At 38.3% G+C, this 18,475-nt stretch overlaps 1 protein-coding gene across 1 annotated transcript in view; it reads left to right on the forward strand.

The window, feature by feature from the left end:
* LOC129773501 (uncharacterized) overlaps nucleotides 1-4,518 on the forward strand; it is a 98,932-nt gene extending 94,414 nt beyond the window's left edge. The window contains exons 3-4 of the mRNA XM_055777113.1: nucleotides 2,678-3,226; nucleotides 3,290-4,518. Coding sequence (XP_055633088.1) covers nucleotides 2,678-3,226; nucleotides 3,290-4,187 — 1,447 coding nt within the window. The 3' untranslated portion in view covers nucleotides 4,188-4,518. The remainder of the gene's footprint in view (nucleotides 1-2,677; nucleotides 3,227-3,289) is intronic.
* The last annotated feature ends 13,957 nt before the right edge of the window (nucleotides 4,519-18,475 follow it).

The following is an 18,475-nucleotide window of genomic DNA, read 5'->3' on the forward strand; positions in this document are numbered from 1 at the left end:
ATTATATACAATTTTGGACTCGATTATGTGCAGTTTGGAAAAAAATATTTGTTTTTATATTTCAAATATGGCTTATTTCAAAAAGAAATGTAACCTTTCAACGTCAAGGTGAAGTTTTAGTGGCTATTACAGTGTACAGTGGAGTAAAATCGTGATTTTTGACATTTTGCTTGAATTTACATCAGGAATTGTTTATATCGATATTGCAGCCAAATTAAGAAAGATAGAAGTTGGGCGTCAAAGAACAAACTGTAGAGCGGTTAAAGAACTTCAATTTAATTGATAGAAACAATCTAGTTTAATATAATTTTTAGGATAAAATTAATAATAACACATTAAAAAAATTTATCTTTGAAGTTTTCCATTCCCAAAATGTTAATTAAATCCACTAATTTAGTTGTTCCGCTACTATATCCTGCATTAAATTTTCTCATGTTTCAAATGAAAGTGTCAGAATCGTCTTTCGTAGCGTACTTTTTAATGTAGAGCCAGTTTGAGGCAATAGAGTCCGAAACAAAAAAAAAGTTCTATAGCTCTGTCATTGTTGAAATTCGAACATGTGCGTAGGAGGATTTTTTTCATAAAATATGATCGTCTATCACCTCCTGAGAGAATCTGGATAAATATATTTTTTTCATGTGAGAAAGGTGTTTTCTGGCTTTAAGGGGATGAATCAAAAATCAAATTCCTCTTTTATTCTCAAAAAAAACGAAAAATACATGCAAAAAAAAAACAAATAAAAAAAATATTTTTGACTCTATTATATACAGGATTCGATTACTTTATATATCAAAATCTGTATATATCAGAATCAAAAACTGTATAAAATCGAGTCCGTGTTGTATATAGACGACGCAGATCTGATCAGCCGTTCTCCTGTGATGATGACTTATGCGTACGTGAGAAAAACCTTCTTTTATATATAAGGATATCGTTTGCATCTGCAGTTATCGGATTTCGGTTGGTTCTGCAGTTATCAGACTTATCGATCTTAATTTTGAGTAGCACGAACCAGCGATATGTATTAACATTTCAAGACTATTTGAAAGAAATCGCAAGTTGTAACGCAATTTTCTTAATGCACAAAATACTGGAAACTCTGAATTTTGTTTTCCAATTAAGTATCGCATTTTAATGGGTACAATACCGGTCAAACAAAGGTTGATGGGAATTATTTGGACTCTTCACCGTTGATTTAAACCAAAGAGTAGTGGCTTGCCGTTTTAAACATGGTCGTAGGTATAAAAAAATAATACTGAACCCTCTGCTCGGCCGAAATTCTGCAGTAGTTTAAGGGTACACGAAGAATCATCAATTTTGCTAAGCTCCCAAAGTTGTGTGTTATAATTGTCCCCTGACAGCTATGAAAAGACGTTGGAGTCAACATTTAGGATCAACATTTATCCATGGCATAGGTATCTTTAATGCAATATGATACAATAAATGAAACATGAAGCTGGTTCTACACTCCAGAGTAAAATCTGCAGTTAGCAAAGCCTGAAGTATAATATTTAATGTTCGATGATGAGGTTTGGATGTTTCAAAGAACCCATCGGTTAATAAAACTGTATTATGAATTATTTTCTTGTCTGTCATAGTGTTTATTTTATTTGTAGTTCTGGAAGAAACAGGGAATGAGATTTAGCTATTACGAAGAAGTGGTTGCGGAAACTGAATCGTTTACGGCGGCCGAAAATAAATCGTTGTACAAAACAAGAATTTTTCAAATCCTGCCGAAACGTTGGAATTGATGCATCAATCTTAAATGAGACTATGTAATCGAATGAAATTGAATTTTGCCCAATGGATAACGAATGTATTGTGTAATGTGTTATAAAATCCAGAAAACCCAAATGAATTTCGCAAACTGCAACACCGCCGCAAACAAGACTTTCCAGTTCCCACGAATGTGCAAATCATGTTGTTGTTTCAGGATCGATTTCTCCTTTCCAATATATTATATATGACAGAGAAATAACTCATTTCATCTCATACACATACATCTCAATCACACGATAAGAAGAAAAATGGGAAACACTGAATAAGTCTGTTTCAGAAGATTCTTTTGGATCGAAGAAATACATGAATTAAACCATCATCTTTAATTAATCCAACAGATTTAAACTCATTTTCAAACATCCAACCCCAGATGTTTATTGTTGGTAAGCATACATAGCGAACACACGATGGCCTTGGTTTACATGATACATAAGTGAAAAAAACCTTCGAGGAATCGCGAAACCATATATAACCACAGAGCGAACAGATGAAACGTTTGTTGTCGAATTGAATTAATTAGAATTTCACCACCATCAAAGTCAAACGCGTTGGCACCCGTCAACCGAGAATGCGTTCCGCTGTCCAAAGCAGGGTCACGAAATCAGCACACGAGAAAATGACGGAAATTCCAGACAACAATCGTGCAAATCAATTACTGGTAGTAATTGCTGCTACGTGCCGCGATCTGCATTTCAGATTTACAGCGCACAACAGAACAAGTGAAAATAGATATAGATAAAAATGTATGGATGGAAATGTAATAATCGTTTAAGTTAAGCAATTCAGGTGTTCTCTGACGTTGTTGGGCTCCAGAACATTGTCATAGCTGCTAGATAGTGATCTTTGCACGTGCAAGTTTCCAATGTTTATTCAATGATTTATTTCTTTGTCTTTGCAGATTCAGAATGAGGCAAACGAGAATACTGATACTACTTTATGCAGCAATAATTTGCTACTTGGCAGGGGTAGCTGGACAAACCAAACATCGCTATGCTACCCTAGCACGAAGATCCAATATCCAAAATATCCAAAAACGCACAAGCCAGGAGACAAGTCAGCGTTTAAGCAATCCGACGGCATTCCGAAGTGTCATAACGAGCCAAAATGACAAACAACTATCACAAGCCATTGTCGACATGGCACTAAACATTGGACGCCTCTCGGCTGAACAGAACAGTGCAGCGGAAATTTCTTCCCCCGTTAGTATAATGGGAGTGTTGAATATGCTTTTACTCAGTGCTGACGGAACCACCCGCTCGGAGCTACTCGGTGCACTCAAATTGAGCAACAGTGTCAAAATCAACGATTACCATCGGAGGGCTGCTGGGCTGTTCGCGAATCTTATGGATGACAACCCGAAGGAACTCGAACGGCTGCTCTGGAAGGCTGAATCCTGCGTGGCTGATGACTACGACGATGAAGACGAGAGTGATATTGCAACGCCAAAGTAAGACATCGCTTGCACACTCATTTTCCAAATTACTAAAAAATTAATTTTATTTTATTTCAGATCCAAAGAACTTCGCATAGCCACCGGCATCTTTGCCCAAAATGAACTACCAATAAGTGAAAATTTTGTCACGGCCGCCAATCAACTGTACGGTGCAAACACTCAAAAACTAAACTTCCGTGACACACTGTCCGCAACTTCATTGATCAACAAGTGGGTTAATCAGGCAACCAACGGACGAATCCGAGAGATCACTAGAGGGCAGCTGCAACCCGATACAAGCATACTGATCGCAAGTTCGCTATATTTCAAAGCAACCTGGGAGACTGAGTTCACGGCAAGATCTACGAGATCGAAAGATTTCTTCCCCGACGGACCTGGTCGATCTTCCGTTAAAGTAGATACCATGAACTTGAATGGTTGTTTGCCTTACACTTTCCAGAAGGATCTTGACGTTCGCGTGATTGGTCTTCCGTACAGTGATAATGCCACGACCATGTACGTGCTGATGCCTCAGAACTCGACACGAGCCAAAGTACGCGCGCTACAGAACCGACTCACCGCTACCCGGATCGATTCCATGATATCCGGCATGAAGCGTCGAACCGCCATAGTGAACTTCCCACGAATGCAGCTGCTGAGCAGCACCGATCTGGAGAAATCATTCCGTCTGCTAGGGGTTAAGTCTATCTTCAGCGCTCAGCACAGCGATCTCCGCTTTATGCTGAATCAGTCTTCCCAGGGCAAAATCCCACTGTACGTAAGCCAAATCAGCCACAAGGTTAACCTGAATGTGGACGAGCGTGGAACGGAGGGAGCGGCCGTTACGGTGACGCTCATTGACCGAACGTCACCATCGGTGATCTTCAATGCGAACCAACCGTTCCTGATTTACGTTCGTCACGACCCATCGCGACTGCCGCTGTTCTACGGGGCGGTATTTAACCCGAAGGGTTAGATTGAGTACTATATCGTTGCAATTTATCTTATGCCAAAGAAGAAACAATCAGTATGTTCAATGAACGTGATCGTCATTAATTGTTCGGGCAATGACAGTCGGGTCGGTGTTTGTTGTGTTTGACTGACCAGAACGATAGTTGAAAGAAGAGACTACCGGAGTTTTATTTATAGCAGCTATTACGGAGGCGCGAGATTACCTCTTGATCATAGTCATTAAAATGGGTGATTTACTTAGGTTACCAAGTTGTATTTATTTCTGGAATTATCAACCAGAAAATTAAAAATTGTATTGTATCAATTAATACGAATAAAGAACGCTATTTTACATATGTATGTTGTTAATTAATCATACCTGCACTTTCTCTCGACTTACTCTTCAACGAAAGTCCGACATTGAAAGATTTTCTGCCAACGACTGTTGATTCTAGGCTCTCGTGCATCATCATAATTTCAAAATACATTCTGTCTGGCTTTTGTGCACGTTGCGTCACAAACCACCTTGATTGTAATCGCTACCGACTCTAGTTCCGAATAGAAAAACTATTTGAGGGGCAGTCGACTGAGTCGACCGATCGAAATCTAGTTAGTCAATTCCTATTTATTATTTTCTTATTCACAATGATTCTACTATCCATTGAAATTAGATCTTCATCACAACGTTTCCCCAATAAACTCGATCCATGGCTGCAAGGGACCCGTAAGGTAGTTCGCTTCCCCGCAGTGTAGGCTGGATGGCGCCAAAAGAACTGCAACAAACTCCGAGCGTCTGTTCACCATGGTGGTGCGGCTCAAGCAGCGTCTGTCTGGCGTCCCGGGGGTGAATTCTAAATGCTTTTCCCCCGAAGCTAGAGCTAAGATGACAAACCCGTCGCGAAGGGTAGGGCTAATAACCCACTGTACCCGATATTAACAAACTATTACGAATCCCAAGTTAGAACAATACTAACTGGTCTAACGGCAACGACTCTTAGCATGAAACAACGGACACGAATTGAAACTTGGAATATTTTGTCCTCGGCGTAGCAGGGTAAGCTGGCCCAATTGACTAGCGAGGCGTGAAGCTTGGGATCCTGGGGCTGAGTGAAGTCCGTTGGCCGAACTCTGGAGAACACCGGCTACCTTCAGCACAGATGCTACTGTACTCTGGCATACGTGGTGACAACGCTCCTCACCACCGTAGAGTTGACTTCCTGCTCAGCAGGGCTATAGAATCAGGAAAAAAAATCCCGTTTCCGACTCCTGCTGAAAAAAATTAAATAATTCTAAACCACGTTCTTCAATAGACCATTTTATTTATTTTTTTTCTTGATAAGGCAATCGAAACAAGATAAAAATTTAGAATACTCGTAAACACAGAATTGCTTCAGAACTTGGTCATGCGGATAGAATCAAATTGGTTGTCAAACAAATTCAATAGAAATGTCAACAGAGATCCAATAATCAGGAGGAGAAAAAAGGATTGGTTTTCTCATTATTACATATTTTTATTAAAGGTGGAAATAGTTGAATTAAGAAAAAATGAATGAACTACATTTTTTCATCAATTAATGCTAGCGTCTCGAATCATAAGGCCCAATTCACATTTTGCTAGATAGTGAAATTTCAGTGTTGTCTTCTAAACATATATAAACATAATTATAATTCAACTTTATTTCTCGCCAAATGTTAGGTGATGGGTCTTACCCGTTCCTTTTCGAACAACTTTCTACCGGCGTTAAACGATGGCCCAGAAGGAGCGAAGCAAAGGCGGAATACCCCGATGCTGACTATCCGCCGTTGAATCATTTTTTTTTTCCAAAATATATTTTTTATTAAGGCACATGTGGCGTTAGCCTGACGGGGCCGGGAGTCCAATATTTTGACAATTTTTGTCTTACAACTATGTTAGTAATATGTAACCGATTACTCGCGGTTGGCTCGAGGTTAGTATTACAAGTGTTCTCATAATTGGTATGTTGCAGTCTTCGATGCTCTATACGTGTGCCCGACATGGGATACTTCCTATTGGGATGCAGCTGACCATTAATCAGCAACGCTCCGTAGTCTGTACCCCATATCTAGCGTGGTGCGTCTTTCTCGACTCGAGGAATTCAGGATAGAATGGTCACTAGCCGGCGCAATCATCAGTTCGTGTAGAGTTGTCATGAGCGGTACAACCTTTCGCTCTTGTTGAATCATCAGTGGACTGCACAACCTTTGGCCCGTGCATCTGTAAAGAGTGTGTGTATGTATTGCCGCGACTAAGTAAAAGTTTATCGATCGGATAGGAGGGATATGAAACGGGGACACAACGAAGGAAACATCATTAAACGTTGACATCGGCGTTTCTGAGGAACAGGTATAGATGAAGCAGAAGATCAGGATCCCGGCTACCTAAGATATCCCGGACGGGGATATCCGATTGTCTGCCTTTTGCTCTCAGTGCTCTAGAGAGCTGAGAGCGAGTAGCATGGAACCGGATACACGACCAGACAACATGCTCGATGTCGTGGTAGCCATCGCCACAATCACAAAGATTGTTTGCTGCGAGCCCAATGCGATAGAGATGCGCGTTTAGGTTGTAGTGATTGGACATAAGCCGAGATATCACGCGAATGAAATCACGACCTACATTCAATCCCTTGAACCATGCACTCGTCGAGACCTTAGGGATAATCGTGTGTAACCAACGACCGAACTCATCTTCACTCCACATGCGCTGCCAACTAACGAGTGTGTCCTGACGAGGAATGTGAAAAAATTCATTATAGGCAATTTGCCTTTCAAAAAGTGTGCCTTCTAAAGCGCCCACCTTAGCTAGCGAGTCCGCTTTCTCATTCCCCGGAATCGAGCAATGAGAGGGAACCCATGCTAAGGTAATCTTGAATAATTTTTCGACCAAAACACTCAATAGTTGTCTTATTCTTGTTAGGAAATAAGATGAGCGTTTATCAACTTTCATTGAGCGGATTGCCTCTATTGAGCTGAGACTGTCTGAAAAAATAAAATAATGGTCGATGGGCAGTGTTTCAATGATCCCTAGAGCATAGTATATCGCACCCATTTCTGCGACATACACGGAACAAGGATCTTTGAGTTTGAAAGAGGCACTGGAATTTTCATTGAAGATGCCGAAGCCAGTGGACCCGTTTATGTATGAACCGTCAGTAAAAAACATTTTATCAGATCCAACTTTCCCATATTTTTCCGAAAATATCGACGGAATAACATTGGAACGTAGGTGATCTGGTATTCCATGGATTTTTTGTCGCATGGACAGATCAAAAATGACAGAGGAATTGCAAAAGTATGGGAAGCAAACTTGGTTGGAGATGCCTGGTGAAGGGTGCACGTCGTGGGTAAGGTAATCATGGTATAAAGACATAAAACTTGACTGAGGAGTCAGTTGGAGTAGATTTTCGAAGTTATCAATCACCAATGGATTCATGATCTTGCAACGGATGAGAAATCTGTAGGATAATTCTGTGAACCGAAGAGTAAGCGGGGGTAATCCTGCCAAAACTTCGAGACTCATCGTATGTGTCGAATGCAAACACCCCATGGCTATACGCAAGCAACGATATTGTATCCTCTCCAGCTTGAGAATATGAATCCTGGCAGCTGATCGGAAGCAAAAACTGCCATATTCTAACACTAACAATATCGTTGTTTTGTACAACTGAATGAGGTCTCCTGGATGGGCACCCCACCATGTTCCGGTTATTGTTTGGAGAAAATTGATTCTTTGCTGGCATTTCTGTTTCAAATACGCAATGTGTCTCCCCCAGGTACATTTAGAATCAAAATATACACCCAGGTATTTGCAAAACATAGAGTGTTGGATCGTTTTGCCGGATAGGTAAAGCTGGAATTGGGCGGGTTCGTGCTTCCTAGAAAAAACGACCATTTCAGTTTTCTCCGTAGAGAATTCGATACCCAGCTTGAGGGCCCACGTGAACAGATTGTTCATGGTATCTTGCAACGACTTTTGCAGAGCGACGGGATTAGCACCCGTGATGGAAATAACTCCATCGTCTGCAAGTTGTCTCAGCGTGCAGTCTCTAGTTAGACAATCATCCATATCATTGACGTAAAAACTGTACAAGAGGGGGCTTAGGCAGGAGCCTTGCGGTAGGCCCATAAAACTGTAACGAGAAGATTTTGAGTTGCCATGAGAGAAATTCATGTGCTTTTCTGACAGTAAATTGTACAGGAAATTATTCAGAATTGGTGAAAGTCCACGATTATGAAGCTTCTCTGAGAGAATTTCCATGGAAACTGAATCAAATGCCCCTTTGATATCGAGAAAAACGGAAGCCATTTGTTCTTTGCGAGCAAATGCAATTTGGATTTCAGAAGATAGCAGCGCGAGACAATCATTCGTCCCTTTACCTCGGCGGAAGCCAAACTGCGTATTTGACAGCAAATTGTTCGTTTCGACCCACTTGTCTAAACGAAGTAGAATCATTTTCTCTAACAATTTGCGAATACAGGATAACATTGCAATCGGCCTATACGAGTTGTGATCGCAAGCCGGCTTGTTGGGTTTCCGTATGGCTATCACTCTCACTTGTCTCCAGTCATGCGGGACAATATTCAGCTCCAGAAACTTGTTGAACAAGTTCAGCAAACGCTGTTTTGCCAAGTCGGGAAGATTCTTCAACAAGTTGAATTTAATCTTGTCCGACCCCGGAGCTGAATTGTTACATGAGATTTTTGACAATTGAGAATTCTACCATCGAAAAATTCTCATAATCGCATTGGAGCGGAATATCGCGTACGACGCTTTGTGCAGGAACAGAATCGGGACAAACCTTCCTTGCAAATTTGAAAATCCAACGGTCAGAGTATTCCTCACTTTCATTGGTATGGTTCCAGCCACGCATTCTCCTAGCCGTATTCCAATGGAGCCGTATTCTCCATTGACTCCAACGATGGGATGCTCGGCCACTTGTTCGCTGCAAGTTGTGCCTGATGCAGTTCTGTTGAACTGATTACCTGCACATGAACGAATTCCAGTGAATTCCGTTTACTGTTGAAACACTTATAATATTCTTTCTTTGACCGCTGAACGACTGAACAAGAGCGAACCAAGAGGATTGACTTCACACTCCAAAGATGAATTTCGTACTGGCTATATTTCTAACAATACTTTCCTATTTTAGCTTCTATATAGGGTAAATGATCATGGTTTGTCCAATTTAAGATGTTTTCACGCAACTAGTGAATGCAAATCGATTTTTCTTCATGAAAATGACATATAATCGATACGAGTTTGGGTTTGCTGAAAAGCCCCAAATCTCTAGTTGCTAATACTACCATAAGGAGTTGAAATTATTCAAATTTTTATGTTTTCTAACGATTTTTCTCAAAGAGAAATTATGATCATGGTTTGACCACCTCTGATCATATTTTGTCCAAAAAAATGATCATGGTTTGTCCGGTTTTAGAAATCACTATTTTTGAATGAAAAAATTCGAATTTTTCAAGTAGATGTTGCATTTATCATTGTTTGAGTTTACTGTCATCATATTGATCCATTCAGAATTTAGGCTTTCTTCAGAATACAGTCATACCTCGATATAACGCAACCTCGGTATAAGGTAACCTCGATATAACGTAACTTTTTAAGATGCCTTAGAATTAAAAATAAACAACACAGAAATTTTTTTTTGGAGTTTAAATTATTTAGAATAAATCTTTCTAGTATCTTTTCAAAAAAATAAGTACCGTAAAATGGGGTAGCATTGTTCTATGAATATGTCCAAACCCAGAAATATTACATTTCATATTTTCAAAACAAGTAGGGGAAATGGGGGTAATTTGGACCCCCTAAGCATATCGCCTAATATTTCCAACTACCAAATTGTTCCTCTTCTGTAGGCCAGCAAAACTTTACTGCACAAAGCACGAAAAGTTTGTTTAATCAGCGGGAAACCCCTTAAAATCACGATCGAAAAACTCATATTTTTTGACAATCAAAGTGCTTGCTGTGTTCATGCTACCGTTTCCTTCCACCTGTCGTAGTGATTTTCAACTATAGTATTATAGTGATTTTCAACTCATTTGGCTGGTTCGTCACTTTTTACTTCCATTTTTGGAAGAATGTTGGGAGTGAGAATTGAACTCGTGACCTTCAGCGTGAGAGGCATGGGTGTTACCACTACGCCAGATCGCCTCCATGCTATTATCAAGATAATTTCAAGTTCTTATAAGGACATGCCATTATCGAGATCCGTCATTCGCAGGTGGAGTTTATATCGAGGTATAACTGTATTGCCTTTTATTGGGCATTTTAAAAGTGTTCACCTCAACACATTCAACATACAGAAACTTTATTTCTGCTATGTGCGAAGGACAAAACAAACAAACTGCAGCGCGCCAAGCGGTTGCCATAAAAATCATGTGGACAAAACAACATTAATTAATTGGACAACTTATGATCAGAATTGAAGTCATCGAAATGCGTTAATTTAATTGTTTAGCTCTGAAAATCTGATACAAATGGCGTGCAAGCATGATTTTTACAATATTTATGAGTGTTATAATCCAGAAAAAGTCTGAATACGTGCCAAATAATCATCGAGGAAAAGGACCGCACAAAAACAGGTTTGCCTGTATTTTTTAATTCCTTAAAACATGTGAATCCGTAAAAATATACTATAAAACTACTGTAAATCATGGAAAAGACTATTTTATTTATATGTTTTGAAACATTCGAATACCTGATTTGACAAAGGTGTGCTGAATTAGAGCATTCAAAACAGTGGACAAACCATGGTCGTATTTTCGACTGCACAAACCACAATCATTTACCTTACATATCATTAAAATATTATTGAAACAACTAAAAATACGAATTACAACATTTATTTCAATTCTGGTACGGTCATAAAGGTAAACAAACAAAGCCCCAAAGTCCCTACAAAATTCTGTCTCAGATCCACTTTCGCCGTCTATCGCCAATAGTAAGTAGATTCGTGGGAAGTTATCAGGCCGGATTCATCCAGGTTGCTTGAGGACGGACCAGATTTTTATACTGCGGCAGATCCTGCAAAAGTGCTGCAAGTATCAGGTCCCTACGCACCACATCTTCGTTGACTTCAAGTCCGCATATGATAAAATCGACCGACGACAGCTATGGAGGATCATGGACGAACACGGCTTTCTTCGAAAACATACAAGAATGATTCAGGCAACGATGTGCGGTGCAGTGTGCCGAACTCAGGTGACCTATCGGAATCGTTTGAGACTCACAAAGGACTTCGACAAGGCGAAGGAATCTCCTGTCTGCTCCTCAACGTGGCGCTTGAAGGAGTTATACGGAGAGCGGTCTTCAACATGCGGGGCACGATTTTCAACAAGAAGAACACAAATTCCCGGTATATATTTGACAGAATGAATGTTATTGACGATTGACAGTTTAGAACGCATTTTGACCATCATCAGGTTGTCTGTGATCTGAATCAATGCTAGCGCAACTATACGTTCTGACGTCGATGATGTCTGAGAAGTCTGGACGTGGACGTGGAAGTGGACGATTTGTGTTTCCGTTTGCTGGGGTGATCTGCAGGCGTAACGATATTGAAGATTGTGCTTGAAGAAAGTGATACATATGACCATGTTCTTAGAGGCGGTGAAGTTGATCAGCGTTTAAATCACCGATGACGATTTTGATGCAGCTATCGTACAATACAGTATTCGTCAGTTGTCGAACAGTTACTGTATAACCCCCTAGAAACGGTCGCACCGCTGCGGTGTTGAAATAGCATGCCCACAATATCTTCGAAAGAATTCGAATACTCGCAGGAAAGAGAGATCTGCCGTTCCATGTCCAGAGTTTTCAATCTCTAATCCGTGCTCTGCAATTGGGTATATTCCGGTTGTTCTGTATCGAACTTCTTTGTGAATTTTCCTGAGCGTTTCATTTTCTCGGATGGTTAGCAGGGCCTACTCCCCTGTGTCGCAAGAAGACCATCGGGAACAGCTCTGTTAAAAGTTCGACGCTTTCACGAGGACATTGGTCAACCTCTCGTGACATGGGGATCAGGCACTGTTTCGATCCGCACCTTCATGGTTGAAAGACGCTCAGATAGGCATCCACAACACAATCATTTGTAAAATTGAACTGATAAATTACCGAATCAGTCAGAACCGCTAAATATTTGGCTCACCTATTTTACGCACATTGCCTTGATCAGATCAAGCTGTGAGATGAAACACAGCCTCTTTTCAAGTCAAACATACCTTTCTGCCTTCCAAACAAATAATTCTGATTCCTATTTTTTATGCAGCATTCATAATAAAAAATAACTTCCCTATTAGGGATAGATTCGTTATTACTTTTTAGGAAAAAGAAAGCCACCCTGAACCTATTTAGCAGTAGGTACCGCTAACATATGGAATAAATTTTATTTCCAGAATCGCATTTGTTTCTATAGATCTAAGCTCAACGAGCGTATTATATCGACAGTACACCGACTAGATTGATCATTAATCATAACTAATGATCATAAAACGCGAATCGTTTGATGATTGAAGATATACCCGATTCTATTTCCAGAACTATAATGACACCGCCTCGAACTTTTTCTCAATTAATAGACGTTCCGTGATCTGTGAAAACAGATGTCGTGACCTGTGACCGGATTTAAATAAATCAAAGATAAATCCCCTCGTTAGTAGTTTTAAGCATTACGGAAGTTTCCTGATTATTTTGATCTCCACAGAATCTTAGGGATGCTAAAGGAATGAAATGAAAATATTCCCCGTTCGGTTATTTTTTACCTATTACTCACACATTACTGGCAAAACATGAGTTGTTTCCCGATAATGGTATTTTTTCCGACTATCAGTGTTTACATATATTGTCATCGAAAAGAATGTTCAGCCTATTTTTACAGATATAAATATTTCGAAGAATCAGTACCTTGTTTTTTGTCACCTCAAGAATCAAGAATATAAATAATTGCGCGAAGGGATTTCATTAAACTTATATAAGATAAACAAAACTATATTGATATCGAGAATTATGAGACCACATTGACTAGAAAGATAATTTTCTTCAAAATGATTTACTATTCGGTTATTATCTGTGCTATTCACTTAAATTTAAATCGTCATTGCTTCTCCGTGAACAGCGATAGGGCGAATGAATAAGAAAATCGGTTTGAAAAATCCCGAATTTGTTCCAAAATCGCTCAAACTGGTTCATTATTCTGTAGACACGAACCCTCAGATGAGTTGGGCAGGAGCTTTTTGATGCAGAGCTGATTTTGATGTGTTTATATCAGTGATGGCAAAATCTTCACTCTAGATACCGATGAACAACTGTTACAATTGATAAATAGAATTGTTATATTGATAAATGAAGGAAAAAAAGTCCTAAATCGATCATTCAATTGTATTAGGAATGGCGACACCTACCCAAATTTTAACAGTGAAAAGGTGTTATGTATGCTGTAGTAGTGGTGAAGCTGTAAAAAAATATTTTTTGACGAGAGTCATTGGTGTAATTTTAATTATATATCAAACATCAAAATCAATAGTAAACAAATCAAAAATCAATCAAATCTCAAAAATTAAAATTCAGTTTCTCAAAAACTTTTTTTTAATTATAAATAAATACTATGATATCCCATAGAACCACCAAAGAATCATCCATACATCGGAAGATTTGCATTTTTTAAATTGCAAAAAAATATTTCGAATAAATTCAAAAAACAATTACACTGAAAACAAGTATTTAAAAAAAAATACTCAAAAAAAAGTATTCTTTGAAATTGAAAAACGTTATATGAAGAGCTCATGCGATAACCAAGTTATAGGAAGATAACCACTTGAACAGGGGAAGAGTTTTTCTAAAAAAAAATTAGTGATACCTTCGAAAAAATACAAAAAATTATAGAAGGTTGTGTCCAAGATACGACCGCATTGTTGACGTAGAACTACGCTGTTATTTTATATAAGTCGCTTGTTTATACCTTCGGATATTATTCTATAATGCTGTGAAATTTTAGAAACAACTGCTTAGTAGAATAATCTCTGAAATGATTTTTTCATTGTAGAATCAGTTGACGATAATTGATTGATGATTCATTCTTGCCCTCGCAAAACAATCGTATGTCGCAATTTATTTCATGTCAATGCATTGAAAATTTACCTCGAAGGCTATTCCGGTGGCCTTTTTCGAAATTGACATAGACTCGGCTACAGTCGATTATATACATGTTGTACCAGCACCATTATTCCATATCTCATAACTACATCAATATATCTTTGGCACCGCATGTAAACAACAACAATGACAACACTTGCAAGAATCAAATATCATGATACATGTTATTTAGTATTGCCTCAAAGGAATCGCACCTCTAGATATCGTTCGTACAAACTAAGCGTAAACCAAGCGCCAAACAAGCGTTCACCATAGCATGCATACAGAGCCATACATTGGTGGCTTGAAACTACTAGCAATATAAACATTTCTCATCATTTTGCGCTATTCTCAAAAGAAACGCTTCTGTTAATATTACTGGTCTCGAAAAGAGTAGCATTACTTTCTCATGCTCGAGATAAGCGCAGCTGTCTCCCTTAGTGGAGGAAGTTTTGCTACTGGCAAGCAAAACCTAATCACATACAAAATTCCAGAACATTTACTTTCTTGATGACTAAACAAGAGAAATAAACTCTTTTTGTTAATAACAACCTCGAAAACAGTAGCAATGCTTCATTATGATCAATATTAGCGCAAATGCAATCCTAGTTGAAGGCAGTTTAGCGACTGGCACGCCAACCCAAATAACTTATAACATTCCAGTAAGATATTCAAGATGCTTAGTACTCCCAAATAATTTTTTGGTGCACAACCTTAACGTCTGCTTCGCCATAACGTCAGTTTAATACATTGATGCATTCTCAAAGGCACCAACGAAGCCCTTATGAAGACGGAAAATAAACAATGTTAACTGCTTGGAAAAAGACCGAATTATGCCACACAGCTTGTACTCTGCTGTAACACCCATCGATGCGAATTCGCTGATGAGTTTGTCAAGAGCGACCGCCTTCACCACCAGCGGGGGGAGCTTGATTTTAGTTGCTGCCTGGGCGTTTACATTTTCGACCGACGCGCCGAAATCGCCTACTTCGCTGTTGTTCGGTGCGGTGTCACATTCGCGAAGGCTCGGTTCAGTGCGAGCGCTTTTCACTGCACCAACATCGCGTGCATCATTGGATGACGCTTGCCTCGAAATTTTATTGCCCCTGGAAATGCGTTCGTTTTTGCAGGGATCGAGCCTGCCTTCCTCTTCTTCTTGCTCATCGCACACTACGCGAAGCGTCAAATTTATGACGCGGAAAGAAGAACACACGATACGAATAACGCGAAAAACGAACAGAAAAATCAAACGACGATTTTCAAGTTGGATTACCACTGGTGGGGTCCAATCTTAGATCGAAGCGCAGCGAAAGCGAAGTGAACTGGATTACTCAACAGTCCGATGCCGAATGAAAGTTTGCCTTCTTCTTCTTTGTTTTTAAGAGGCTTTAAACTTTGCAGTTCATTCGCCTCTTAGGTTTGCCTCAGCGAGATCCACTGTTTATACTCTAGGCAAGTATTCCCCTTCATTCTTCTACTTTTCCTTTGTTCACGGAGACTTTAAATCCTACGATTTCCCCTCCGTTGGTCGTCGATAAGTTGCTCGTTATTGATAGCTCTATTCGGGAAAGCACTCAAATGGACAGAACAAATGTATGGGAAAATAGAAACACTTAAAGTTTTCATGATTTTTAACCATTTACTAACAAGGGGATTCTAATGTATGGCATATTAAACAAATCTTACGGAATTTCCGATTCGTTTGGTATGTAAATCGCCAAAATCCGTTCGCGGCAAAAATAGTTATTAACGTTAACTTTATTTCATAAAAACGTGACCTGTTTTCTGATTTGACACCCTTAATGAAAGACGTAGTTCTACGTCAAAAAAATACAAGTTTGTTTGAAGTCAAAATAGTGTTTTCGGTAAAGCTTAAAATAATCTTAAAAAATGAACTTTTGTCAAAAACGTAAATTTTCTATCTGAAAAACATATTTCTGCTTCTGATATATATAGCATTTTTGCATGGAAACTTCTGAAAAACTAATGTTTGACTTGTGAAATTTTTGTGTGAATAAAAGTACGTTTTACAATAAGATACGCTTATGAGGAAAATAAATTTTAAATTTTAAAACACATTTTTCAGTGTGGTTTTTTTTAAATTAATTTTGATATTTCTAAATGAAAATTAAAATTATTTCCTACATTTCACTCTTTGACCACCATTTTCATTTCTAATAAATTTTGAGTTAGAATTTTTTAGTAATTTAGAGTTTTGTTCTTACTCTTTTACACGAAAAATTTGCCTTCTTATCAAAAAAAATATTTTTTTAAGTTCTGAAAAAATTGTGCGAATAGCCCATACCATAACCAAGAAGTCATCCATGCATCGGAAGTAGGACACTGCTACAGGGCAAGAATTTTTCTAACAGCAACTGTTTCATGTTTTCTTTGGAAAATGTTTTACTCGTAACATTTTTGTGTGTAAATTCTGGCATGTTCTAAGAACATGTCATGAACATTTGTTTTTCAGAAGTCTCCATGCAAAATTCCATATATTTTAGAAGCTATAAGATATAGAAAGTTTCTGGCATTATCAAAAGTTGACATTTTTATATTATCTTAAGTTTCTCCGAATACAGTATCCATTCTCATTTCTATGAACAAAATTTGGATTAGTTGTATTTATTTTTCAAAGAAAACATGAAAGAGGTTTTGTTATCAAAACTCTTTCCCTGTAGAATTTTCCATCGTCCGATATATAGATGACTTGTTGGTTATTGTATGGGCCATTCATAGATTTTTTTTCGGAATTACCGTAAAACCTGTTTTTGTGCGGTTTTTTTTTGTGAAAAAATTTTTTTGTGCCATTTTTTGTGCGATTTTCTGTTCTTGTGCGGTTTTTTTTGTGCGATTTTGTTTGTGCGGTGTATGAAAAGAAGCATATTTGACGAAGTTATCGTCCATTTAGTTTTTTTCGATGGTTTATATGCATTTCAGTGCGAAAAAAGCATATTTGCGTCTCAATTATCCACTTCCGAATTCATTCCCCTCCTTTCATCAAATGCTCTAAGTTTTTCTAAGTTTTTGCATGACATAATTTCTAACAGCAACACGTTTTGACGTGCAACTAAAAGCACAAAACAGCCACGCGCAACCGAAAAGGAAAAGTGTCCCATCGCAAAGCAGGGAAACAAAAGGAAATTGAACGGTGAATGGCGTGGATTTGAGTTACTTTCTTGGGGGAAACTTTTTTTATGCGATCCCTATCTACCGCACAAAAAAAGTTTTTTTCAAAATGTGTACCGAACACGATTTTTTAAAGATGCTGGTGAAGTTTTGCACGATTTTTTATGCGACTTTTTTGTGCGGTCTCTATTCCCCGCACAAAAAAAAGGTTTGCCTGTATAAAAAGTTTTTGAGAAAAAGGATTTAAATTTTAGAAATTTTTCAGCGCATTTTTTTTACAATTTCCTATATTTCAATCTTTGACCAGAATCATGTAGGTCTTATGGTTTTTAATTATATTTTTCATGTAAAAATTCAAGAAAAAAATATTTTTTGGAGGTATACAAAATTGTTTAAACGGCTTATATTTGAACACCCACAAAGTTTCACGGCAGATGGTGCTAGATAATTAGTCGAGTTGGCATGAAATTCGTCTATTGCAGGGGTTCTAAAAGTGGTTTCCCAGGGGTCTAAGATATCTAAAGATCGATCCCTATTAATTAACACAAGTTCATATTTGAAACTTTCAAGACACTGTATACGTTGTGTTACGTGAACCAGCTTGTTATAAGAATGACTAATATAATAGTAGAGAGTATTGTTTTTGTAATTTGTATTAATAATTATTAATTACACCAGAGGTTTACTGAATGTTATGTCTATTTATTGATGAGAAGATTACGTCGAGTGGCTATAGGGGTCGATGGTATCACTTCAATCTGGAAAAGGGGTCTCTGGCCAAAATAGTTTGAGAATTCGTGGTCTATTGAAACACCTTCCGCACGTATTTGCTTCAAAACGAATTTATTGCCCAATAATATAAAGCAAAATTAAATGAAATTGATGATAAGTAGTAGCTAGTAAATTAAGCTATCAAAATTACCATAGGGTTGCTTTCCAAAAACTTGAAAAATTACCAAAGTTGCTGTTCGATTTTCGAGCAGCTGGCCGTTAATGGATTAATAACTTGAGTTAAATGTGCT

This window comes from Toxorhynchites rutilus, chromosome 3 (assembly GCF_029784135.1).
Source record: "Toxorhynchites rutilus septentrionalis strain SRP chromosome 3, ASM2978413v1, whole genome shotgun sequence".
Taxonomy (NCBI): domain Eukaryota; kingdom Metazoa; phylum Arthropoda; class Insecta; order Diptera; family Culicidae; genus Toxorhynchites; species Toxorhynchites rutilus.